The sequence below is a fragment of the Dermacentor silvarum genome, chromosome 9 (genome assembly GCF_013339745.2).
Source record: "Dermacentor silvarum isolate Dsil-2018 chromosome 9, BIME_Dsil_1.4, whole genome shotgun sequence".
Taxonomy (NCBI): Eukaryota; Metazoa; Arthropoda; class Arachnida; order Ixodida; family Ixodidae; genus Dermacentor; species Dermacentor silvarum.
The window spans coordinates 132,353,813-132,381,465 of record NC_051162.1 but is presented as its reverse complement, the minus strand read 5'-3'; the positions used below and the strand labels follow the sequence as shown (position 1 = coordinate 132,381,465).

Here is a 27,653-nt window from a genome sequence, read left to right as displayed (position 1 = left end):
GACGGATATTAGACAAATCCATGTGTGCTACCCAAAATTCCCGTGTGAGTGATCGCAGCGTGTTTCATCCGGCAATTTTCGGGCGAAACTGTCCCCCCCCCCCCCCCCCCCCCAGCGTCGTCTGCTGTTGGGAACATTGAGCAGACGATGCTGCGGGAAACGGCACGGGGTCAAAGCTATTAATCTTGTTTGAGGCCAGAAGTTTGTTCGAACGTTGCGCAACATCGCCTTTCATGTGTGGTGCGTGCGAACGATGCTTTCGAAACCCGACACTATCGCCGATAACTTCACTCGTCGCGGGACGTTGCGTTTGGTTAACGCGATCGTGCGCCTCTAAATACGTCATCACAACTCTCATGCTGTTTGCAGATCGGCGTTCGCATTGTGCTTTTACTACGAGGCTTCCCCGAGATTGCATAAATGAAATCGTTTCCAATGCTCATAGTTTCCTGAAAAATTGCTGGAGGGAGCTGCGATCGTTTAGCTATACCATGCTAACGATAAGTTGTTCGTGAATTTATATTTAATGTTCGTGCTTGTAAACTCGGATGTTTTCGTTGTATTAACATGCTTTTTTCAAACTTCGCAAGCTATCATGTTTTTATAAACGCACGAAGGCAAGCAGTCAGTGTGCACGTTGATGATCATTGCGGATTGTGGCGGATATTTCGTTTAAAATTGTCATCTCACAAAGTCGCCCGAAGCCAGAAGGACGGAGTTAAGGCAAATCCACGTATACTACCCGCCATTTCCATTACAGCCGCTGTAATTCGCATGCTGGCTCAAATGCCGTGCTTGCGCTTCCCGAAGACACTAGCGCCACATTTCCCCCTAGTGAGTTTTGATGGCAAAACTCGTCACAAGTGCGGCACTATTTCCTGCGGCGCACTCGGTGGATAGCCGCCTGAGCGCGCGCATCGCATGCTTCCCAACGCCGTGCGGTGGTTTTATTGTGACAGAGTGGATGCGGTTAGCTTCGTGGTCGAGCTGGTTTCGTTTTGCTGTTCCGCACTGTGCAAGGCGCTAAGCGATCATTCTGGAGCCATTCCAACTCGCATGTGGCAGCTTACTTGTCGTCGGCGAGGGCCCTTTTTTGCTTTTGCGCGGCTGCGCTCTGAAACATCTATATATTTCTGCCCCCGCTGCGTGAAAAACGACCTTCCCAACAGGCGCTGACTGTGCTGCAAAAGTAACGGACGCGTGGCGCAGAACGACGCCGGCGGTCGTCGCTGAAGTTGTGTACGTCCGCATTGTGGTGGTGCGAGGCTGTTCAGACGTGCAAATAGATGCTCCTAAGCGAGTGATGCGCCAATGATAGTATATTCCCATGAATAATTCATTAGCAAAAAGGAAGTCACTTCCCGCTTGACTGACTGGTTGCGAACAAGGAATGTCGCTGTAAACCAACGTTTCGATGGTCTTAACGATAGGTTGTGTAGGACATATACTCTCGCTATTACATTACACCTTGTCTCTTCAAGAGTTGGCGTTTTGAACATTCTTATACATAACTCCGATGCTCTTGGGTGTACGAGACGTGTGCATATAGCATGCATACATGTGTAGAACATACTCTATTACATTAGGGGTGCGCGAATAGCAGTTTTTGGTTGTTACTCTCTGCATGTATAATCACTCTGCTACAGAATTCTAATAAAATGCAACCGCCACTTTTATATAGAAAACCGTGAAAAGTATATAGAGACCAGAAAGGAAACGCGCTTGATTGCCGGAATATGGTCGTGTAACTTCATGTTATTATTCTTTCATAATTGAACAGTTCACTGTTTACGGAGAAGCCGGCGGTACAGTACTTGCCAACATTACAGTTTTAATTGGAATGCATAATTAAATTCGAAACACGCTTCAAAATGTTGCATCGGAAGTATGGTGACTATCCAACGGTGAACAAAATGCAGTTGCTGATGCGCATTAATACGATCGAGTTAAGCGAAGCGAGTTGCAAAAGAACGTTCAAAGGCTTGACGACTGAATGAGGAAATTGCGCCGTTGCGAAATCGTAGCTATCAGGAGTTATTCAAATGCGACGTTATCTGATGACGTGTACTTTGATCCGGTGCTTTTAGTTACCACATTTGACGTTACTTTTTTTTTTTTTTTAGCGGCATGTTATTAACGGCGGTGAACAGCAGCTACGCGTACTAATCAGCAGACCGAGTAAAATTAAATAGATGGCGTTTCAATTAGTCGTTAAGGCATTGTGTTAATCGGAATTAGAGCTTCAAATGATTTCTATTCACTCAGACCTCGGACTGTAGTGCCAACTGGCGAGATATCCGTCACCTAGAATGCACTTTTTTCTCACTGCATTGTCCTGCAAAGGCGTCTCCCCAACATGCTTTGGATGACAAAAGTGCGCGCAGCGTTACGTTTGACAGTGGTTATCTCTAACATGGTGTTTGATTTCTGTAGCGAGTCTACGTGCTTTGAAAATCGGCCGGCTTCAATTCCAAATTTGCATCACGTGTTCGGAAGCTACGAAATAGTCAATTTGTGTGTTTCAGTTACCTTCATTGACTGATGAATAATATTTGCCTCGTAAATAATTTAGCCCTGCTATAACAACCTGACCAGCGATTCTGGCAGTCTTCGCTGAATGAGGCGCTACATTGCTGTATGTTGTCGACTGTTCTGGTTGCATCGTTTCAATATCTTATTTGATACGCATTATCACAACACTTCAGATATTCAAATGCGATTAGAGTGCACTTGGTTAACATTAACACCAGTTTGTAGATCACGATGACATTTAAAATTAATTCGTGCAGCGTCTTTTTACCCTGTCGTATCTGTGGGCCGGAAAAAGCGAGTATTTGGAGTGGTTATTTTCTGCGTTGCAGTTAGACTATCGATCGCACCCTGAGTACCTGCGTGCGAGCTGTGTCAAAATAACTGTCAGAACCTTTCTATTCTCATACAAAGTTAGCTATCAACGTACCTGATTTTGTTTCGTGTCCCGAAAGCAAGCCATTCTATTTTGTCATTGTCACATGGCAATTCAACTGGCAAAATCCTCTCATTGTGCCGCCCTGAAACGAAGCTAGTGGCAGCCCAACTTACATTTTGCATCTTGGATGTTCTTTAATTGCATATGCGCGTGTAATAGTTGTTAAGCAGTTCGTTGTCATTGAACCCGTAGTATTCTATAAGGGACCTGTCAGGGTCACTGCGAAACTTTTTCTGCGGTCAGACAGTAGCAGGGAGAGAGAGAGAGAGAGAGATAGATGCTTTATCATCTCTCTACTGTCTCACAGTGGGACATTAGTGGGGAGATTAACCAGAGGTAGTTCTGGTCGGATACTTTCACGGGGTGAGGGGGTAACGGGATAGCAAAAGCTCGCAGAACGATGTAAAACCCGAGGCACACAATCTAGCGGTATATTATAGACGTGCTGTGTTCCCAGTCTGTCAAGTAGAAGCCCGTAGACCTCGGAAACTTGAGCAGCGCATATATCCTTCTGCGCGGAGTTAGTTTGGTCGCACTGGCGAAGAAGGACCTGCTCTTCTGACAATGCGATCAAACAGTATACAAGTTCTCGCGCATGCATATACACTGAAAAGCTGGAGCATCGTTACCTGCGTCCGAACACAGACAGAAAACGGCACTTTGCGCTATAACCTCTGCGACACTGGTCGCTAGAGGTTTGGCTCGACGGCGATTTCCATGGTTCGGCTTCTCCAATACATGTACCACCATTTCGGGAAAACTCGGGAACGCAGCGTCTGGTACGATGATCGCTGCATAACTCGAACACGCAATTTATTACTTCCATCGAGGTGACGAGAAAAATACTGGCGCTCGATTGCGGCGCCTGGGGCTACACCATGTCTCGTGAAGAATTGGCGTTTTGCACATTCTTAAGCATAACTTCGATGCGCTCGGGTGTATGAGATGTACATGTGTATATAACATCCATATGCGTGTAGAACGTACTCTATTACGTTAGGGGTGTGAGAAAAGCAGTTTTTGAGACCGAATCGAATGATGCCTGGAGGAAGCCGAAGACGAATTGAATGCTAGAATCGAATCGAATATAGTTCCAATAGTTTGGGAATAACGTACAGCTTTCTCACCCTTAACATAAAACAATTTTAACATTGTGGTATACACAACAGTGGACAGTTTGTCAATACCATGCGCTTAATAAAACACGCTTATTAAAAGCCACAAGGAGAGCATTAGGTACAAATGCGCATATGTCCCCCCCCCCCCCCCAAAAAAAAAAAAAAAAAATAAAAAAAAAAAACAGCACCTAGTTCGCAATGCCACGGCCGACGGTGCCACTATTGTATAAAGTATGTTGCAATGAAATGCATTTTGATTTCATTCAATGACAGGACGCAGGTGCTACATCTATAAATAGCACCAAACAACTATTGCTGATTGCCTTATCTAAACACTTTATCGCGAGTGATCTTGTTTAATTAGCCGGAAGAATCTGGCTTACTGAGCGACGCAGCGTGCTCAGTACTTTGTCAAGTGTGGATGGAACGAAACTTAGCGCGTTTTTGCTTCAATTTCATGTTTGACTGAGTACAGTCACCGACGTAAAGTAGTCGAAAAAATATTAGTATTTATAAATAGTGACTATACGATTCGAGAAGGTAAACGAATAAGAACTGCTCGATTCGAGGACCGAACCGAATAAGACAGTATTGGATTCGTTATTCGGAAGTTTCGAATATTGCACAAGTCTACATTAAAAAAAAAAAAAAAAGTTGAGGACAGTAGCATATATGCATTAGATGGTGTAATTTATCAGAATAAATTCAAACGCGAACTCGGCTGGAATGCGTCCTTGCATTTTCAAGTTCGCCTGCATTTGCAGTAGATGCCGAACTCGGGTTTCTAAAGTAAACATTCGGGATTACACCATGCCTGGAAATCGGCTTCAGGAGGCTTTTATGTCGCCCTCCGATCTATTACGCGTAACAGGTGGTCTGATCAGGTGTGTGTGTTTTCGCGTTGTATTTTATTTATACCGACTGTACATAGACCATGTGATCCTCTTCTAAAAGCATTTGTTCATAATAGCGTTTTAATTTACTGTAATTCTCCTCTTTGTAACGTGGTAGCGTTGTTTTGTTGTCACTGTGGCTTTGATTCTCTTTAGATTGAGGTGCGCGGTAAAGAACGCCAGGTGGTCGAAATTAATCCGTAGTCCCCCTCTATACGGCGTGCCTCGTAATCAGATCGTGGTGATCGGCACATAGAGCCCCCGAATTTAATTAGTTTATTTGTAATGGAAGATGGATGCTTGAAGTGGTTTCGACAAGGTGACTCGTCTGTCCCCTTGCCAAAACGCCGACTCCAGCGACATCCCTTGTTCGACACTTAATTTGTAACCCATGCACCATGCAGAGGATGCAGTTTGGGCAGCCGTCGCGTTATGCAGAAACGGGAGAGTCTATGGTGTTATCGTTTCGGCGCATGATGCACGTCCGAGTCCAAACAGCGAGCTGCAGCACTGATCGTGAAAACATCGTGCAAAGAACAAAAGGACAGCAGAAGGAGGCGTGTTATGCTGTCCATCGGTGACACTAAGCCTTACTGGCGGCGTGTCACGCAGCGGGAAGCGTCCGACCTCGATCGTGCGTGCGTGGGTCGGATGGAGGACTGCGTGCCGCGCTGCTCTGCGAAGCGGCAGCTGCTGTAGTCAACCAGTGCGGGTTTAACTGCATATACTATAACCTTGAAAGCTGTGCGTACCGTGCTTTTCATTCGAGGGAAAGGACCTGCTCGAGCTTAATCGATCGCTCTTGTGCCGTCTGGAGACGTTTCGCCACGAGTTTTTTTGTACTTAAATGAGTGTGCTGGCGTGACATTTGCGACTTCATTTTAAGTTAGCCGAACGTGTAAGCACGTGAAACGTAAAAAAGAAAGTATACTGGTGAGCTCCAGAATGCCCGAAATATTTTAGTGCCATACTCGATAACAGTTTGGGTTTCCGTGCCCCAAAGGTACATGTCTCATGACGTCACTATGCACTGGCTTTCATTATATATATATATATATATATATATATATATATATATATATATAGAGTGCATCAAATTGGACTCATTATAAACTATTGTTGTGCGACATGCCGGCCGGAGCGCGGCCTTTCATAATATAATACAGTTGTTTTTAAGGAATGCAGTCGACTTTCTCAGTTATAACCTTGCCGCAACAGTATTTACACGAGAAATTAAATTGAATATTTGACTATTTAACAAACGTTTGCTAATGAACTTCTAAACTAATTACTATACGGCATGTATTGTAACTTATGAATTTTAGCCGGCAACCTCGAAAGTCGAACTCTGAGGATCGAGATATGTGTTCACAAAGTTTGCGACGAAATGCATTGGTGTCCCAGTAATTTCTTGAACTTCAGTGTATAAAAAGCCGCTTTGTTAGAGAGAGAGAGAAAGATCAACAGTGCATTTTTACCACTAGTTTGACGGCGCTGATCTCAAAACGGGCTAGTTTTCAAATTCGTTCCAAATAAACGTGCCTTGTCAAACCACTGGCTTCATTTCCTGTATTGAATCATGTGCGCTAAAATAATTATTTAAAAAGTTGATGACTAGAATTCATTCAATGGTGCGTTTTGATTTCCAGTGTACATAATGTCCGTCTCATCGAGTAATCCTGCTCAGTGAGTATATTTGTGCTACATATGCCACAGGGGATTTAAAAAAAAAAATCTTATGACAATAAGAAAACGCACGAGCATCGTCGTCATATACCCAGCCTTACTGCTGCTGCACGTCTGGAAATTGTGTAGTGTCACGAGGCCACGATAACGTTGGCAACGCCATCTGGCACTTCGAGACCAATTTTAGCATCTTATGAGTGTTTCCCAACCTTCATACATGCTATATGTGCCATCCTCCAAAGCGCGAGGAGCATGTGGCGAGAGTGTTTACGACTCCGAAAATGTGCGTCAGCAACTCCTTCAAGCAAATTTAGTACCAGGGGATCTAACGCTAGCTCAACAGGACACTGCATGGCGCCACGCTATAGTGTGGTGAAATACTCTTCTCGATTTGCATTTATTTGACTGAGGAAGGGAGCTGGCTCTGTCCATATCTCGTGACATCACGATGGAGTAGCACGGCAATTTCGAGCCCGCCTAGCGTCTTCTACGGCTCACCAAGCTGTCAAGACTGGCGTTCGTTCCTTGTATCGCCAAACCAGCTGCCCACTTCCGGCACCTCTCTTACCGCGAGAATAAGCTTGCATGGTGAGCCAGAAAAGACGCCACTGTTTGCAGGAGCTCCTGGAAAGGTGCTTCCCTAACGAATGTATACGGTACAGGGATTCCGCGATAAAGCCGACTTTCTCCTCCGCCTGTGAATGTAACTCGAAATCGAGGGCTGCACTCCGAACTTGGCATTGCGAACTTTCCTCCGACGCATTCAGTTTCAGTTTATGCGTGGTAATTACGAAGAAATTCAGTTTTTTTTTTTCGATGATCCTCTAGTCCGTGTACTGTTGCTCACGGGTGTACCTCAGTTCTTCCAGTTCGCACATGGTTGCGTAAAGCATACAGAGTTGGTTAAGACGAAGAAGAGAGCCGTAGGTATATACTCAGTCAGACTTAAGTCTGACTGAGCGCCGCTTTCAATCACGCTTTTCAATTTTCTTGCTAATGAAAGAAATGATACAAGAAATATGGACGGAATGTTATTTGAAGTATAGTATTACCGTATAGCAGCGGGGGCCATAATGGCCGACGCTGTTTTCCTTGCGCGCGCCGTGCTAAGTACGGGAGGCCGCGCCCTGCGGTTCTCCGGAGGGGCTCCGTGTTCAATGCACGCGTCGTCTGAAGCGGCCATGTGCCCTCTCGTTCGGCGCGGTATTTTCGGGCGTTCTTCCCCCTTCGAAGAGGCTGTTTGTGTATCGCCGCCACCGAGGGAGGACGAGGAGGTCATCATCGGCCGTTTCCTCAACCCCTGACCGGCGTTCCTCGCTTTACGGCCGCATCTTAAAATTAGCCGTTTGCTGCGCGATGATCGGCACGCGTTCTTTGTGCTCCTCCGGAACATGCTTGGCCCGACTGCCGACGGATCGTTCAAACACGCCCGCGCACTTGTGTACGCAGCGGCTTGGCTTGTGCTTGAAAAAGCCTGTAGAATGTGCCTGCGCTACTCAGTTGCTTATTGTGCGAATGATTCAGCGGTCGGAGGAGAGAGAGAGAAGACGCGCGCTGGTCAGTTTAGCTGCGTTCAATCGACAGGGAACCGTATATACACGCCGAGAATCTCATTTCACGCGCTCGTCGAAGCTGAATCATTCGCAAAAAGCGCCGCTGTCGGCTGTCAAGTGTCGGCGATTAGCTTTTTTCTTTTCTTACGCCATCAGCGACGTCATGGCGTCGATATGCTGCCCCTCCTGCGTATATATACGTCCCGTCAACTGCGCCTCCGAGATCGGGTGGGCGTGGGGCGCCGCCCAAATTTTGGAGGACATGCACTGGCGGCTGTTTACTCCAAGAAAAATTCTAGAGGGAAATGTGGCGCCAAGTGTATACGGGAGCTATAGTTCCTGTAGTCTTTTTCGTAGAAACGCTATTGTAGTAAATTATTGAGGGCGCCCCGAGTCCTACCAGTACACTTTTTCTAGGGTTTCACAGCCTAGGAATGCAATTCAGCTCAAGAAATGTCGTGTCAGTACATCTTTAAGCCTGCAAGTTTCTTGGGAGGCATTACGTATGGTGTTCATGGCAAGTCGTCGAGCACCGAAACTTGATCGTACTCGCGAACGGGATCGGAAGCTCACTGGCTCGTTATGTTAAACGAGAAACAGACCGTCTCCCTTGTGGTTGGCGAACACGTGTCGTTGACGGCGCACAACTTGCTTTGAACGAGGAGTACCTCATGTATATGCAGGTGCTTGTAAGCTGAACTGGCGACGCGTGTTCATCTGGAAGGTTACAGCGCTGTAGACGTCTCTCAATTACATGCACATGGGCGGCAGAAACGAGTGACTCTTCTCCTTCAGTCGAAATCGCTATATATATGCCACTAAGAAAACAAGATCAGAGCTTTGAGTCTCGGGACAGCCGTACACCACTTGCTCGTCTTTACTGACCCACGCGTAAAGACACGACCGTAAAAGATTATAGACTCTTTCTGAACTGGCGCACTGGCGCCTCAGCTGAGCACGCCGTTATAATCAATCGTGGATAACGCGCGAATTAACGCGGGCGAAGGCACCACGTGACCGCGCGGTGAACCGTATTGGTTCTGGAAGCGGTTTGTTCACTAGAGGGGGTTTAGGTGTAGTGCAATTGACTGATTGATAACGCGTGCTCACACGCACACAGCTATCTAGTATGACGTATACCAGCAAGCCCAACGTGCAACCATGCATTCTCCCGTGCACAATCTGCGCGCGAGCCGCCGCGACAAGCGGACGTGCGTCTTTTCGCTCGGCGACACATGTGGATCGAACGACGCACGAGCAACGTCTGGCGAACGGCGAGATTGACGCGCACAGTCGGTTGGCAGCGAAAAAAAAGAAAAGAAAAAAAAAGCAAGGAAGAGATAAACAAGATGCGGCGGCGCGTATATGGTTATTGAATGAAACGGCCCCGCGGTGCCGACTCGGGCAGGCCACGTCCTCCTCTCCTCGTGGGCCCAGACGGCGAGGTGTGTGCGTGCCGGCGGGAAAAGGTTCCTCGTGTGCTCGATGACCCCTCCGCCATCGGTTATATGGCGGCGTGTGGCGGCAACCAACCGGTCGCGTTCATTCCGACGACAGCTGCGGTGCACGGCGCGTCTGTGCTCTCTCTCCGGGATTCGAGGCGTTCGTCTCGGCGCCGAAAAGGAAATGGCCTCCGTCGTCGTGGTCGTCTGTGGCGGCGGCGGCGGCACGGCAGACGACCAGCGGCCGTGCGCCGGTCGTTTGGCAAACGGAGAAGGGGGGGGAGTGATCGTGGTGTCTGTCTCGGATCCTCCTCCCAAGGTCTCTCCATAAAGCTCGATCGACACGGATGACTCCTCCGCTGCCGACGGACGCTGCGCGGCACATGGTGCCCCGGGGGGTGCCAGCCGCCTTCAGCGGAGGCAACGACAAACGCTGATACCGAAGGCTGTTACAACCTCCATTCTCGAAACATCGCGCTTGAATGGCAGCATGGCTACAGTTCTAGCGCTCTCCTACAATCTGCATGCGCGGGGTGCTTTTCCACAATTGCTACCCATCATCATCATCATCTTATGTTTATGCCCACTGCACGACGAAGGCCTCTCTCTGCGATCTCCAAATGCCTCTGTCTTGCGCTAGCTGATTCCAATTTCCACCTGCAAATTTCCTAATTTTCATCACCCCGCCTAGTTTTCTGCCGTCCTCGACTGCGCTTCCCTTGTCTTGGTATCCATTCTGTAACTCTAATGGTCCACCGGTTATCCATCCTACGCATTACATGGCCTGCCCAGCTACATTTTGTTTTCTCTTAATGTCAATTAGAATATCTGCTATGCCAGTTTGCTCTCTGGTCGACACCGCTCTCTTCCTGTCTCTTAATGTTACGCCTACCATTTTTCGTTCCATCGCTCTTTCGCGATGCTACCCATAGTTTTCTACAAAAATTCAGTACAGGGAACTGTAATGGCTCGTTTGCCTGCTCCCTCGTTCATGTAATACGTGAAGCCTGTGGTTAACAGGATGTCGCCATGGCCATGAGTGGCGCTGGCTCAGACTCCCAGGGTCCAGTCTTCTACGCACACGCCAGTACTCGAGAAAGTGGATGGCAGGACAGCCGTCGCCGTAGCTCAATTTCCAGAGCATCGCGCGTGTAATGCGGGAAATGTGGTTCCTGCTCCCACTTGGGACAACTTTCGTGTCCCTTTAACCGATCATTCCAAATAAAATCGCAGCTAATCCCCCCTATGCTTTGCCTGGCTTCATTGGGGGCACAACTTTCAGGAGGAGGGAATAGAGGAACTGAAAATAGAAGGAAAGAGGAAATAAAGAAATGGCGTTGTAGGAGACTGAGCAGTAAGCCAATCCCGGAGGCCAATATTTGAATAATATGTTTATATCACCACTTCCCGGTCGGCAAGCCCGGTTTTGAAGCAAGAGCAGTGTCGCAAATAAAGTGCAGGTAGTGCCCGCAGATCGCGCGTGAACTTTTCCAGGCGACGTCATTGCTGTGTAGTCGATAACCACCTTCCTGCATGCCTCGCTGCTATTCCGGACACAATAAGTTTCAAGACTGTCGTATATTTACCACGCCAACTGTTAAATCTTTCATTTTATTGTTGTGATTTTTTCTCGTTCTGTTCTGCCATTCCCCCTTTTTTTTTTTTCTGCGGTGCCTGCAGTCCTTGAAAGTATGAACAATAAATAAAGGTTGCTAACGGATGATTTTTATTGCTGTAACAACGCGGTTTGTTTTACCTCTTGTTAACGTCATCGTGCGAAAGAGGCCGGACACGGATATAACGTACGAGCGAAGAGTGGCAGGGTCTGCCGGCCCACATGTACGAGAGGAACGAGAATTATTTCCTTCGGACAAGTACCAGCGCTATTATAGTTACATTTACTACACGTCAACCGCAGGGAATAACTATACCTGGCGAAGTTATCCCTATGAGCTTGCCAAATATCGTTACTGTTGCATATGTGTAGATGGCGTGCTTCTAACTCCGTAGTTACGCAAGAATAGTAGATGTCGTGGTTATAACTATTGGGGCCTGTAAAGAAAAACAAAAGTAATCCTTGGGACGCATGTTTATTGATCATTGATTTACTCTTCCGCAACAAGTATCGTCGAAGCATCTGTGTTGCGTGAAACTTGCCTCTTTAAAATGCTCTCGTTGTTTTTGGCACGGAGCTAAAACGCTCTCTCGAAATGCCGTACTTTCGATTTTGCCAATGTTTGTCAATGTCTGAGTCGATGTACTGCTTGATGCTTGAATATGTCACTTTTGTGTTTAATTATGACGTTTGTAAACGTAACTTGAAGTCAAACGCTGCAAGCAGACTTTTTTACCCGTATGAAGGTAGTATACGTGAAATTGGCTTTAATGTGAAAGATGTGTTAATTGACCATTGTATTGGTGCTGCAGTGTAATTTGAAACAGTTGCACGCACCACTGGAGACGATTGATGAAGCAGTGCAGCCCTCTTGACGTCATTTAACCATGGAACTCGCACTTATTTGTCCATACGCATTGCTACATCATTGCAGAACAGCGTAGCATTAATTAATTTACATAATTAATTCATTCAATTCGGTAGTGCCAGGCCATAACCAGGAGTGGGTTTTACAGAGTGCGATATAGGCATTTCAGCTGTTTCTTGAGAGCTTATTAGAGATTTTGCTCTAATTTGCGCTGCTCGCTTATGTGTCGTACGCAAGTAGTGGATAACGCTATAGGGCCGAAGCTTCCACGAGCTAGCTATAAAAGCGGATCGCTTTCTCTGGCCCTTTCGGGGTCGCGCTTTAATTCTCCGCCCACGCGAAGGCTTTTCGCGTTGGTCGCCGACGTCTCCTGTCGAGATTCGCCGTTTCGTCCTGGTGGCTCACCGCAGGTTCGCTTATAGACCGGCTCTCACGGTGCATATGAGGTGTGCCATGATTTTAAAGCGAGTGGTCGGAGGGGACGAGCGGAGAAGAAAGCGCAGATGTCCGCAGCCGTTGCCGTGTGATCGTCGTTTCTGGGTTCTCAAACGCGCTCTTGATACAAGGGAACGACAACACAGTTGCGCTAACAACCCAAAAAAGGCATTTATTGCGCCGTTTATACGCTAGCTATAGCCGAATTAGAACTAATGGAACATGCCGATGGGCGCTGACGAATCGAGCAAGCCCGACTGCCTGCGACAGGATATTAATCGAATTTCTGTCTTTTATTGTTCTTTGTTGCACTACAGAATGTACGCAAAACTTTGCTTGGACCCATAACCAGCGGCTATTAAAGGGTCCCATGGAGAGATATATATGGTTAGTAGGCAGCCATTTGTCAAAATTAGAGACGTTAATACGCAGCAGTTTACAGGAAACGCGCAGAAAAGTTAATAGTCACTCTAAGCGCTCGTTAGAGTACCAATAGCCAGAAGTAATAAAATTGTATAAACTAAAAACTGCCAAGGTGTTTATTGACAGGGTACCCAAGGAGTGAGAGGTCGGGCTCGGTGCGGCAGTCAGAACCCTGCGAGCAGTCAGAACCGGCCTCGTGCGTCAAACGCTGGTGATGCGCCTGACTGACCGGCACTTCTTCGTTACAAAACTAATAAATCTAAAAGGAGCGCGTAGAACTTATACAAGGATTATAGCAGCGTAAATTGAATGTTTACTATCACATCGCAAAGACCACAAATAATATCGCACCCCTCAGATCGCAAAGAATGCATAAATATCACACCACATAGATCACAGAGAATGCGGTGTCATATCACATCGCAAAGCAATATTACATCACCAACAAAATATGGGTATAGGTATGGGAGTAGGTGTAGATAATCTAGTATCAACTATAAGCCCCATGGCGTACACGTTCGCGTGTGCAGTTACGCGAACGGTATAGCGCATTCGAACGATTGTGTTCGTCCATTCCGGTGTCCCGCTCCGAAGCCTTTCTCAGGACGGTCCGGTGAAGCCAAAAAGAAAGTGTCTCCTCCTCTGTGCGCCCCAGTGCCCAAGTGTCCCCACCGTCGGGTGCCTCGTGGATGGATGCTATGAGCGTCCCACCTTTGAGACGGGGTGTTGGGTTGCGCCACCAAGCTCTTGTTATTATTTTGCCTAATGTCCTACCTTTATTTTTGAGAAACACACAAAGGATTGCAAGCATCAACCTCTTTAAACCATTACTGGGATCTTCTGGCGCGTTATCAGCGGATCACGCGCCATCTCTGGTTCAATTGCGCAACCGCCGAAGCCGCGCGCGTGCCACGCGGGGAAGACGGATTCCAGGAGACGGGAGAGCCACGCGGGAAAGACGGATGCCAAGAGACGCTGAGAGCCATGCGAGGAAAACAGCATTCAGAGGACGCGAGAGAGTCGAGTGTCCCCACACTGTCACACCGTCGTTGTCATCGTGCCGTAGTCATCCTTACGCTGTCGTGCCGTCTACCAAAACGTATTGACGATAATTTAGGCCGCCTCCTCAAACACCGTTATCGATGCCAGCGGTGTACTTCTAAAGTATTGCTAGCATTTACTTGCGCAGTCCACACCAAGTTATCCGTTTGCTTTGACAATCATCTTCGATGGTTTCTGCAACAATTTCTTTCTTTTTTTTCTTTGATTTTCGGCCTCACTTAAAGACATAGCCTTGGCGCGAAAGTTTCTTCAGTTTCACACTTATGCACGTCTCCGCTTTGTCAGCACGGATGATGGATGCCGGTTTAAAGGCCAGGCCGTTACAATGGCCGCTGTCAGATTTATGTGGAGGGCTTGATGTATCGTTCGCCTAAATAATGAGTTTCAATGACGAAACGCTTGCGTTTTGAAGAGTGACCTATATCCGGACGACGGCTGTGACATCTGCTATCTTTGTGTGCCATAAATGTTTTACGCAAACGAAAAAAAAAAAAAACTATACACGTATACTCAGGCGTGATAGGGAACGCAGTGCTATGTTTATTTATGCGGTGTGCTGCTCGCGTTATGTGAACTGTCATTGTAATAAAGGACCAGAGGTTTGCGACAAGATCGTCGGTCGGCTCGTTGATGAACGTACATTTACCTGTACCTTTAAATGCAACTTGGGCAACGAAACATTTGGTCCCGGATAGTTGGTCGACAGGAATGTATTATTGCAATAAGATCGCGCAGTACTCAAACCAGTGAGTACCGTGCACTATAGTTACGTGCATGTGATATAGTTATACCGGGTTATCTATTTTAATAGAAGCACAGGCTCACTGATCATTTCTTGTAGTAGATGTAGCAGTCGGATTATTTGAATAGGCGGAAACTACCTGCAAGCGCAGTGTGCTCGCAAGACAAATTGTGGTGTGGTATTAATACAATTTCACCTACTAACTTTGTAATTAATCGCATTATAGCAAGTGTCCCGATTGCGGAGTTGAAGCCGAGTAGTAATGAAGTCACATTCGTTTACAAATCTTGTTTAACGCCATTTTCGAGAACTATGAGTCTTCAAAATCGGTGGCGCAATACGCTGATGATTCAGATAACTTATCAGAACTCCATTTCGCACGGTGCGGCTATTGGCGGACAAGTCAAAGGAATCCTCAGCTACAATTGACGTTGCTACCGATTCGCGTCGTACGCTAAGACTGGTAACAGGAGTCCTAAATGCGAGAACAGATTGGAGTAAAATGTATACGTTAAACTCCAACTCCAACGAAGCCTTAATGGAGTTACATATACGATGCGTCAGCAAATTGGGGCAAATTTGTAAGGCTAATCAACCATTACGCGATTTTAAGCGATATTTTCATGGCCACTTCAACCACTTATCGTAGTCATTAGTTCATGTTGTGAGGATAAGGGGTTTGGCGTGGGTGTGATTCTCGCCGAGTGGACAACGGAACGCTCGCGTGGCCGACGAATCAGGTCCATCTGCACTGACCTTACATATATGGGCCATTGACCGGCTTTGTCCTCTACTGAATTGTGCACAACGAAACAGCAGCAAGCGGTATACCTAAATATCCTCATCGCAACATATATATCCGCACGACGGTGACTACATGTCACCATCATACTTAACCCGTGCATGCACCGCGCATTGGGTGCACGTTAGATTATTCCAGGGTCCCTCACTGTGGCGTGCCTCATAAACATGTCTTTTTGGCTCATAATACCCCCGAATTGTATTTATGTTTAACCCGAACACGCATTCAGCGCGTTTCGCTTCTCTATGCAGAAGTTGCTGGCGATTTCTGGTTGGGGCGCTTCGAATATGCTAGCTAAAATGCATCGTCCTTCCGCAGCGTTCGACGCTTGCGGCTCACAGACCGTGTTTGCTTAACCGCTATCCCGGCCACTGGGCTTCGAATGTACAGGGTTAGCCTAAACTGTTCATCGGGTTTCAAAGCAGTGTTTATTTACAAGTCTTTATTGTTGGGGTCTGACGGCGGCTGTGCGTGTTTAGCGTTATTGGGTAACACTTACACGTTCAGTAGGGAGGCGTACGTTCCTTGTGGGCAGCGTTGCTTGAACCCGGGCGTTCTCTTTCATCCCGTGCACGCAGCGGCGGCGGCGGCGGCGGCGGCACTTGGGCCCGAGTTGGACCTGATCGAGGCTCTGGGCAACGGCAGCTACGCGGGCCTGGAGCCAGCCAGGGGCATGCACCGCTGGAGCCCCGCCGTGCGCCTCTCCGCGTCCCGGACGAGGCAGGTGGCGCTGCCCGCCGAAGCGGCCCGGCACGCGGCGCGTCTGCTGCTGTCGCCCGCCTCTGACGTCACCCTCATGGCCACCGTGCGCCAGGAGCCGCGCAACGTGGGCACCGTGCTGTCGCTGTGCCGCGACGGAGGCGGCTTCGTCGAGCTGCAGAGCAGCGGTCGCCGGGACGAGCTTCGGCTCCACTACGTGGCCGGCGGGGGCCGCCAGATGGTCGAGACGTTCCCCTACCGGCTGGCCGACGGGGCCTGGCACCAGGTCGCCGTCGCCATCAGCGGGCCCAGGTACGTCGGGTGAGGAACACCCGCGGATACGCTATCTTAAATACCCTTCTGTTGGCTGTCCAGGTGCCTTTTAGGTATTCAGCCAGGTACTTCTGCTGTGTGTGCAGGTAATTATGTTGGATAGCCAGGTGCTTCCGTTAGGTACCCAATTACTTCCGTTATATTGGTAACTATTAGGTAAGCAGGCACTTCTGTCATGTACTCAAGTACTTGCGTTATGTTGGTAACTGTTCGGTAAGCAGGCACTTAGGTACTCAGGTACTTCCGTTATGTTGGCTGCTGTAGATACTCTTAAATACCCAGGTACTGCAATGTTAGGCGTCCAGACACTTCCACTGGGTACCCAGGTACAAATGTTGGGTACCCAGGTACTTCCTTTAGGTATCCAGGTATTTCTGTGAGGTACCCATGTACTTAAGTTATGCTACATTTTCCGCAGTGAGCGTGCACCGACCACGCCAGAACTGTACGTGCGGAAGGAGCTTAAACTGCGCTATCACACGTGACAGTTACTGCGGTTTTTACCCATCCGATAAAGGCGTTCCTCATCCTATATTGTGTTGGGACGCTAAGACCATCATTAAATAATTCCGAAACTACTATCGGAGGAACATTGATCATTACATGTGAACACCCTGAAGGCTAAATACTACATGCAGCGATGAGTTCTACCAGAACGATGAGTTGTTCGTTATTTAACGAGTCGGTCTGGAAGTCTGGAACATGAATCTTTTAAATGGCCTTCCTAAGCATCGCGTTCCTAATATCCTGAGCACCGGGGCACAGGGTGACTAATGTAGACATAGGAGTCGGACACTTGGGACACGTTCCAGGGTTATTCGCAGATGCCTGCGCTGATTCGAGCTAAGGTATAATTGCGCTCGCCCACAACTCGACGGGTCCCGCTACGAGGCGCGCTAAGCGTTTTCGTCCGAACCTGCAGCGTGCAGCTGTTCGTGGACTGCAGCCGCGTCTACTCGCGCCTGCTGCGGCAGCCGCCCAAGACCGTCGCGGACGACGAGGACGACGAGCAGCAGCAGGACTCCGGCAAGCCCTGGCAGCTGTGGCTGGGCCAGCGCAACGCGCGCCACTTCCACTTCCGCGGTGAGCTGCAGGACGTGCGCATCGTGGCACAACCGCAGGCCGTGCTGCTGCAGTGCCCTCAGCTCGACGCCCAGTGCCCTACCTGCGGCCAGTTCCAGGAGCTCCGCGAGGCCGTCGTGCGCCTCGAGGGATACGTCAGCAAGCTCACGCAGCGGGTGAGTGTGCTCCGAGAGGCCATTGGGCTTCGAGTGTTCAGGGTTAGCCTAAATGATTCATCGGCTTTCAAAGCAGTGTTTATTTACAAGTATACGGCGACTGGGCTATGTGAACGTCTTTGAATTGCTCCGGCCATCCGCGTGCGTGCGCGAGCTCACCATGTTAGCGCCAGTCGGAACAAGATTCTAGCGCTACGCATTGGCGCCGACTGAAAGCACAGATTCGCCTAGCGACAGCCAAAGTTGGACACGTTTCCTCGCACTATAGCGGACTGACGCTAGGCTGCGCTGACTGTGCCAAAAGCCACGCTTTCCGCTTTTCGCATTTTTCATCGCGATAGTACAGTTTTCGCTGTCATTACTGCGCCGTCGCCTTTTCTCGTTTTCAAATAAAAGAGAAGTAGAACAGAAACCAAGATATCGCAGTATAGGGGGTACATCATCGCACAGCGCGATCAAACCGGCTGGGCGCGTCTGTCAATGGTGATGACTGGAGGGCGCGCACTATACCTTCAGTTATGCTACGGCCACGCGCTCCGCTGTTCGCGTTTCTTTTCATCGCGATAAGCCGCGTTTACGTGAATGCGACAGTAGCGCATCGAATTTCCAAGCGTATTTGGGAAAGGCGATGCGACGCCGTTTAGATGTAGCGCATTAACTCCCCCGAGAAGGGAGCGCCACGTGCGTGAATCGACTCGCGCCTGTAAATATACCTTCGCCTAGCGCATTAATGCGATGCGCCTTTCTAGCGCATTACCACTGTTTACATGAATGCGATGCGCTAGAAATGCGATGCGATGCGCCACTGTCGCATTCATGCAAACGCGGCTTATGTACGCCGCAAAACCTCCGCCTGGCGATGACGTCACCATGCGTCGCCTATCAACGCTTCGCCCCAGCTGCGCCGACCGCGCCGAGCCTCGCCACAGCTGCGTGAGCCATGACGTCATCGCGCGCGCCGCATCGCTTCGTCTTAGCTTTGCCGAGCCATGACGTCACCGCGCCGTGCGGAGTGATTACCGCGGCTGCGCAGATGCGGAGCTAAGCCGTGACGTCACTTCGCCGACCCACGGGATATATAGCTCTGCGTCGCCGCCTCGGCGACACAAAAGCCCCGCCGTCTCCGCGCCGAGCACATCGCCACGATGATGGGGCGGCCGAAGAAGCGCGTCACTTCCGAAGAAGAGGAAGCGCGGCGCGAAAGCCACTGCGCCGCTATTCGAGAGCGAATGAGATGACTTCGGTCCGATACTGAGTATCGCGCCGCCGAAGCGGCGGCGAAACGTCGGCGATTCGCAGAAGATCTCGATTTACGAGCCCGCGAAACCGAGAAAAAGCGTTTGAGCGTCGAAATACTTTAATGACCGAATGTTCGTTGCTCATTGGGCTGTCGATGATTCTGGAGTGATCTTGCGCAAAACGTGGCCGAGTCTTGGAGCACAACCTTGCAAAAACTTGGCTGAACCAAGATAAAAACTAGATGTGGTCGCCAGCTTCGCTGTTTGCCCCGTCTTCGCACCACTAGTGTGAAGCTGCCCCTAATTTTTTTATTACGGAATGACCTGTACAACGAAGGGAGCAACAAGACCTGGCCAGATTTTGAATCTTATACATGTATTGTGAGCGCCACTATAAAGTTATGCGAAAAAGTCCAGCACCGAATCTTTGTCGTAACAGTGCTGGCAACATGCAAGTCGCCCACCGCGGTAGCCTAGAGGCTATGGCGTTTCGCTTCTGATCTCGAGGTCGCGGGTATGATTTCGGCCGCGGCGATCGCATTTCGATGGGGGCGAAAAAAAAAAAGGCTCGGGGACATAGATTAGGGGGCAAGTTAAGGAATCCCAGGTGGGTAAAAATTAATATGCAGTCTCCCTCTATACGGCGTACCTTATAATCAGATCGTGATTTCGGCACGTAAAACCCCGTAGTTCAATTTTAATTTGACGTAAAAGTCCAGTTGGATGGCGGATTTCGTCCAGGACAGGTTACAAAATGTGGAAAATACGATGCGAGTCCAGAAGCGCAAGAATGCCCCCCCCCCCCCCCTAAAACCGCTCTGCCACACAGCAAGACCACCGTGCTGAGGAACATTGAGGTGATTCTGCCACAGACTTTCACCACGGTGTTGCAACCATTAGACTAGAGCGTAATAATACACATGCTAAAGCTGGTTATTGCTTCAGAATGTTCCATCGAATTCCAAACTTCTCGGCATGGTCGGCATAAAGTTCGATTTCTTTGAGCGTTATTTTGCCTTATAATGTGCCCTAAGGGACGCTACCTTCATAGCGAAATCGTCTATATAGCGAAAGATCTTCCGGGTCCTGCTCGTTTGAATGCAATAATAATAATAATAATAATAATAATAATAATAATAATAATAATAATAATAATAATAATAATAATAATAATAATAATCTCTGAGCGAAGCGTAACGCGTGCACGTCGTACCTTATTCCCTGGTATGCTCCCTGCCCATACCTTCTTGCGCTGGCTGTACCGAACCATGGAGAACCGTTGTTCCGTTACATTTCGCGGTGGCATCGACAAATTTCAAACGTGCTGGGCTGCCTCGTAGAGCCTTCACACAGGCTCGACTCACTTTCTGTGAAATCCCCCAGTGTTCCCTGCGCGAGGTCCACGCATGGGTGACTGTTCAGAGATGTGGAACCGCATCTGGCTGCGCAGCTGTCGCGCTTATTTAGTCGTCTATTGTGAGCGGTCGCGGGCAGCGAAAAAACTCGCAGCCTCTTGTATGTATGTATCGTCGTTGCTGCTGCCGCCGGATGAGAGCAAGGCGACACGTGCCGTCCACGCTTAACTGCAGATTCTTCGCTTAACGAGCCGGACTCTTGTAATTACTTCTGTTGACAGATGGCGCTCTGCTCTAGCTGAAGTCCAGGTCTGGGGTTTAGTGTTTAGATCGAGAAGCGTTTAGAGTACTGGTGAAAAAAAAGTTGGAGGACGCCTAAGCTTCGCCTTTAAGAGTGGAACGCGATAGCGTTATCGGGCCCCGTTGTAAATTGGCTTTCCCACTGCAACACAGAACGTGGGAAAGCCAGCTTACAAAGACCAAGCTTACACCGATCCCCTTAACGTCGGCTTCACTTTTAAATAGAAATGCATTGCTGGGAAGACGTTTTTCCGGGGGCAATATAAGTCGTGTTATATTAAAATGTGAAGGCCCTAGCACATTTTATTTTTGTATTATTTTATTGTTTGCTATTGCCCCGACGTGCGCGCGTGTCCAGAACGCATTAGGCAGGCCAAGTCCCAATTCGACCTGCTGAGGATGCGAGCGCCATGTGGGTATCATTTTCGCAAGTAAACTACTCGAGCGCGCCGCTGTAGGTCTGGTAGAAATGCTGGAAAAGGCTGTTGTGTTCGAGTTTCCTCGTAACAGAATTATGTTTTCTCGTACATGCAAATTACATTCCGACGCCACCATGGCTGTAGGTTGTGGTTAAGTCGTACTTTACTGTTTTTATGACGGATTTCACTGTGAGAAATTCAATTTTTGTTCACCAAAACCTTGCACCTTGTGGAGGACCTGTGCGGTTGGGTTGGTTCGGGATGATTTTCTCCGCCACGGATGCCGACACCGACGCCGGATTTTCTGCGACACGGGGCCCTTAACGCTATCGCGTTAAAAGAAGCCGGGACGAGATGGGAGCAGGATCGTCACAGGCATAGAGAGGGACATAAAAACGGACACGGAGGTTGACTAGAGGATATCTACGGTCGGCTACCCTGTGTTGTGGAAGGGGACCTCTATGTGCACATTTTCTCTCTTCTTCTTTTTGGGGTTTTACGGGCCAAAACCAGTGCTGATTATGAGGCACGCCGTAGTGGAAGCGCTCCGGATTAATTTTGACCACCTGGGGTTTTTTGCAAGCACTCTCTCGAAATGCGTAACAACCCCGCTCGTTTATTGCAACGTACACATTCATCGTCTTCTTTGCAGCGTGCGACGGTTGCATGTTGTGCTGTTGTAAAACGCAGCGCGCCAGCAGACGGACAGAAGACACAAGCGCTGATATCCGTCCGGCTGCTGGTGCGCTGTCTTTTACAGTGGATTACCAACCAGCCCGTTCTCGCACCTCGCTCGTTATACTGTAGCACCCGTTGTCTTTTCGGAAGAGCGTGCGCTGAGCGTGGTGGTGGAAGATTCTAAACCTTATCGCGACATGATCACGTGTTGGGCCGACTATTACTGGCTTCACTTCCGTGACGTTCCTTCCTTCCATGCGAAAGAGGGCAATAGCTCGTCATGTGACGTGTGTCTTTCATCCTCCCTCGTATGTGTGGCGCCAGTTAGCCGAGGCCGAGCAGAGGATCGCCTCGGTGGAGGAGTGCGAGTGTCAGCGCAACTGCCGCGTCAACGACACCGTGCGGCCCGACGGCGCGGTGTGGAAGCAGGACTGTGATATCTGCACGTGCACGCGTGGCAAGGTCGAGTGCCACCCGATCAGCTGCCCCGCGCCGCCCTGCAAGCACCCCGTGCTCCAGCCCGGCGAGTGCTGCCCCACTTGCCTCAGTGAGTGATGGAACAGGGCAGCCCCCTGGCGTCGTCGTCGTATGAGGCATAGGTCGCTCACTGCCGACGTTCTTCTCTTGCAGAGCGCTGTTTCCTGAAGCAGGTTCTCTACGACCACGGGGAACAAGTTACGCAAAAGTGTGTCCAGTGCAACTGCAGTGTGAGTATATACCGTCATCTACGGTATAGGCATGCTCTGCTCGCTCTAATAGTGTACGCAGCCTGCGTAAATCTCAAAATACGGAAACGCATGTGCGATTGGTTGCATCAGTTCTGCGCATTTTGTCGACAAGCGAGACTTGGTGCTACGCTAAATATGCCTTGAAAAAAGGAAGGGTATGCGTTATTATGGTATTGAGACATCGGCTGATCAAATGTAGCGATACGCAGTCACTCGTATAGGATGTGGAACGCATAGGGTAAGGTGTTCAGCCAAGCGGATGTAAACGATTTGCACTTGGCGCAGAAGTGATATTGTGCCACCATTGACGATTGTCCACTGCGCAGGACGGCCAGATGACCTGCCGTCGCATCGACCAGAAGACGTGCCCGGCGCTCACGTGCCCCGAGTCGCAGCGTTTCAGCGTGCCCGGGGAGTGTTGCATGTTCTGCCCGGGCGTCGACTACTGCTCCCGGGGCCACGACTGCGACCAGCATGCCTCGTGCGTCAACCTGCAGACCAAGTACGCGTGCCAGTGCCGACCGGGTTACGCCGGCAGCGGCCGCGTCTGCGAGGACGTCGACGAGTGCCTCAAGGAAGGCGGCTTCGACGGCCACCACTGCCAGGCGTCCAGCACGCGCTGCGCCAACACCCCGGGCAGCTACCGCTGCGACTGCCTGCCCGGCTTCTCGCGCGTCGACGCCTTCAGCTGCGTCGAGGTGGACGAGTGCGCGTCGGGACAACACGACTGCCACCGGCTGGCGCGGTGCGTCAACACCCCAGGCAGCTACGAGTGCCGCTGCCCCGCGGGCTACCGGGGCGACGGCCGGCGACAGTGCGCGCCCGTGTGCTCGCGCGGCTGCCTCAACGGCGGCCGGTGTGCCGCCCCGGAGACGTGCGCGTGCCGGCGCGGTTTCGCGGGCGCCCGCTGCGAGCGGGACCTGGACGAGTGCGCCGAGGGCGTCCACGGGTGCGACGAGGAGCGCTCGCGGTGCGTGAACATGCCCGGCTGGTTCTACTGCGAGTGTCGCGAGGGCTACGCGCCCACCGCCGCCGACGGGTCGTGCGAGGACGTAGACGAGTGTGCGCTGGCCACGCACACGTGCCACAGCACGGCCACGTGCGTCAACGAGCGCGGCTCCTTCTCGTGCGTGTGCGCCGACAACTCGAGCTGCTCGCTCAAGTGCGACCACCGGGGGGTCGAGCGCACCGACGGCGAGCGCTGGCCGGGGCCGGACCCCTGCACGCGCTGCGTCTGTCGCGCGGGCGTGGCGCGCTGCGACCGGGTGCCGTGCCGCTGCGATTCGCCCCGGGTGGACCTGCGCTGCTGCCCCGAGTGCGACCGGGCCGGCTCGTGCGAGCACCCGGACGAGCCCGGCGTGCGGCTGGCCAGCGGCCAGCGATGGCTGCACAACTGCCAGCAGTGCGAGTGCCTGCGCGGAGAGCTGGACTGCTGGCCCGTGGAGTGCCCGCCCCTGCGCTGTGCCGCCCACTCGCTGCGGCCGGGAGAGTGCTGCCCGCGCTGCGACCGCGAGGACGACGACCACGAGGAGTGCGCCGGCGCCGCCAACTCCAGCGGCCACCGCGGCTGCATGCACATGGGCCGCACGTACCGCGCCGGCGAGCTGGTTCCGCTCGATCCCTGCGCCAGCTGCAAGTGCGCGGTGAGCCCCACGCTCAGTGCTCCGGCAGCGGCGGCGGGCCCTCCTCCGGGGCGCGGAGGACTCTGCCGCATGGCTTTCGCAAGCGGCATGACATTAACAGTTTGCCAACAGGTCGAGGCATGCCGATCCCTGCAAATGCCCTGCATTGCGAGCACGCCTACATAAATGCATACCCCGCCGCTGATATAACGTGCTTGCGCGAGATTGCGGGGAAGCCATGCGACACCGTTGTGGGAACGGCTGTTCGTGTCTCTGAAAGAATCATTGCGGTCATGCTTGTGCTTGACCCTGATAGGTAGCGCTTGCGCTAACCCTTTAATAGCACGCCGATGTATGTCGTGGAGCTGGGAACCGCAGAATCCGAGTGTGTCCTCCCCGCCCTGGTGTGGCTCGCCGCATAGGGATTGCGTGACTCCCAGGTACCAAAGTCTCGCAAGCACGGAGCCGTTTCTCTGTCCAGTGGGTCGAAGTTTGCTTGGCAGTACAGTTTAACACGATAACAATCGCTGCTCTCTCGGAAGATTCCCCTGGACTGACGTCACGGCCCCGAGCTTGCAGGCCTAGGGTGCGCTGCTGCTGCGTGACCGCCGTGTCTCGCTAACCTTGCATGCCGCTGGTGCAAGTTTGCCGCCTCACTCTAACCCCTTCTCCCCTCGCAGGTCCCCGAGCTCTTGGTGAGCAATGCGGGCTTTAGTTCGCTCCGGTAATAACCCCGCTCTCTGTCGCATGCTCTACTAACCGCTCCGTGGGCCCGCGGCGGCGTTTATAGCGCCACCTTCCGTTCTCCTAACGCAGGACGGCCACCTCTGCTGCCTGTACTCTGCTGACTGCCTTGGTCGTGATGGCCCCAGCGTTTCCCAGCTGAGGGTGCCCGGCCCACCGACGCACCACCTTCCCTGATGCGAGGGGAGGACCTTGTACAGCGTTAATTTATTAACTCCCTGAACGTGTAACTTATTGATCCCTTCGAGAGAACTCACACAACCACAAACACTCTATGCCCGGGAGGCGCACACATTCCACCGGATCTCAGCGACATTCCTCGCGCGCGCCTGGCATTGTTAGCAACGAAGCCAAAGAACTGTTGAAATCACGCGCAAGAGATAGGTCTATTATATTATACATATTATATATAAAAATATATATATTATAAATATATATATACTATTATGAAAGGTATACACACACGCGAGTGTGTGTTTGTGAGCGAGAGATAACAGAGCGCATAATGTGCGATGCAATGTACATTCTACTCCTCCGGGTTTTCCGCGCCCGCGAGAGTTAAGCGAGGCCTTAGCGTGACCGCAGGCACGTTGCGTGTGTTTTTGTGTTGTGTGCGTGTGTGCGTGTATGCGTGTGTAAATAGGTTTTCTAGTCTCGCCGACAGCGAAACCCCCTCGGACGAGAGACCTGCCAGCGAATACCTCAGAGCCGCCTCCGCTGCCGCCTCCGATGTGGGAGAATGGGGGGTCCGCTCCCTCGCCCACCCGCACGAAACAGCCCCCCCCCCCCCCCCCTCTAGGTGCTTTTTGTACACACAAGCTTCGTTTTTATAATATACATACTATACATGTATAGGCGCCTGGCCCGCCCCCCTCCTGTGCGATTGTTTTATTAGGCGGCACCCGATACACGACGGGGACCTGCAATAGCGCCTGTAAGCTGGCACCCCCCCTCCTGCCCAGCCCAACCTGGGTACGCAGAGCCCGGCGCAGGCTTTAACACACACACAAACCAACCCCCTTGTTTTGTTCTTTTTTTTCCCCTAGTCGTTTTTTTCGCCTCACCCCGTCCCTTCCTTTTTATTTAAATAAAACCCTGGTTGAACGCCACCCTCGTGGTCTGTGTCTGCTGCTCACTCGGTGGAATACATCGCACTGGTGTTCTGCTCTGCTCAGCGCGAGGTCGATCGCTGATCGTGATTCCTGGCCACATCGGCAGTATGCCGATGGGGGAGGACAGATTTATGAAGTTGCCCATACAGCCATCTGTCGAACTTCACCTCAGTGCACCGGCGTAACACAATGGGTAGCATTAGAAAAATATTATGCGTGGCGCCTCAGGACGCAATAAAGTTATTTCCTCCTCCTCCTCCTCTGCTATCGCAAACATCAGAGACCAGCGGAGCTGGGAAAAGCCTAGTAAAGTAGCGGCAAACCACACTAACTTTTGTTGAGCTTCCCCCATCTCCGCTGGTCTCGGGTGTTTGCGATAGCAGAGCCACGCATAATTTTTTTTTTTTCCACTGCGAGAAAGAGGACCGCCGAAGCGAGCGCCCGTTAGCACCGTTAGTCCCAAGTCGTTGCATGTTGTGAAAGTTCCTGAGCACCCGCAACCCAGGATCTTCCAGTCTCCCCTGTTTCCTGGCGCTCAGGCTTTCTTCGCGATGTTCAGCGTAGTATCGCGATGAATTCAGCCGGCCACGTTCACGAGCCTCCGGATCTTCATTTCTTCGCCTACGCGAACTCTCGGCTTCCCTCAATCTAAACCCCGGATGTTCTCTTCTGTGACGCTTGGTTTCAGCTTTCCTAGCTCTCGCTTCAGTCTTTCGGAAGCAACGAGTGTCCAGTTCTCTGGTCGAAACCTGCCGAGCCGCCGCCAGACGCATCGGCTGCAGTCACGGACACCGGGCGCGTTCGGTGCGAACGCGGGGAAACGCGGTAGTAGTGTTTTATTAAGGAAAAATGGCGCCTATTTCTGCTGCCCAATAGGGAGCATGGCGCAGCGTCAGGGGAAGTGGGAGATAAAGATGTGAGGCAGCAGCTTTACGCGTCCCACTTCCACCTGCCTCACTCCTCTCCACCTCGCGTCCGCTGTGCTGTGCGATGCTCTTTTTATAGTCTGAACTCACTCTATCCGCCAGGGTGGCTCAGTCAGCTAAGGCGTTGCGCGAACCCCAGGTGGTAAAAATTAATCCGGAGCCGTCCACTACGGCGTGCCTCATAATCAGAACTGGTTTTGGCACGTAAAACCCCAGAAAGAAGTCTCACTCAGCTCTCTCCCCCAGCTCGGCGAAGCTGCAGACGACGGAATGATTATAGCGAGGCTCTAGCAGCTCCGCTGTAAAATATATTTTAGAATACCGCCCACACTTCACAAACTGAGTCAGCAACGTCGAGAGGGTTTACGTCCTTTTAATAGCATGCGTATTTACGGCACTTAGTCGTAACGTCTGTGATGCGTTATAGCAGTTTCTTGGGCAGGATTAAAACACTGCTATAACGCAGCGCGAAAGTTACGAATAAGTGCTGTAAATACGCGTGTTATCAGAAGGGCGCACCATCTTGACGTTGCGGAGCTTGTGAAATTCAGGCGGAATCTTGAAATACGTTTTTCTTTCTTTATGCTGCCCATTGAGTCACGCTAGTGCAATGCGGGGAAGTTCGACAGGTGGCTGCAGGGGCAATGTCCAACA

General features: G+C 50.8%; 1 protein-coding gene across 3 annotated transcripts in view; it reads left to right on the top strand.

The window, feature by feature from the left end:
- LOC119464380 (protein kinase C-binding protein NELL2) overlaps positions 1 to 26,070 on the top strand; it is a 104,578-nt gene extending 78,508 nt beyond the window's left edge. For 2 of the 3 annotated variants that reach the window (XM_049656251.1, XM_037725317.2), the window contains 7 exons: positions 16,186 to 16,618; positions 17,562 to 17,877; positions 22,192 to 22,414; positions 22,498 to 22,574; positions 22,922 to 24,238; positions 24,898 to 24,941; positions 25,034 to 26,070. In XM_049656251.1, the coding sequence (XP_049512208.1) occupies positions 16,186 to 16,618; positions 17,562 to 17,877; positions 22,192 to 22,414; positions 22,498 to 22,574; positions 22,922 to 24,238; positions 24,898 to 24,941; positions 25,034 to 25,103 (2,480 nt within the window). In that variant the 3' untranslated portion in view covers positions 25,104 to 26,070. The remainder of the gene's footprint in view (positions 1 to 16,185; positions 16,619 to 17,561; positions 17,878 to 22,191; positions 22,415 to 22,497; positions 22,575 to 22,921; positions 24,239 to 24,897; positions 24,942 to 25,033) is intronic. The other variant, XM_037725320.2, reaches the window with a different exon arrangement.
- Positions 26,071 to 27,653: the final 1,583 nt, after the last annotated feature.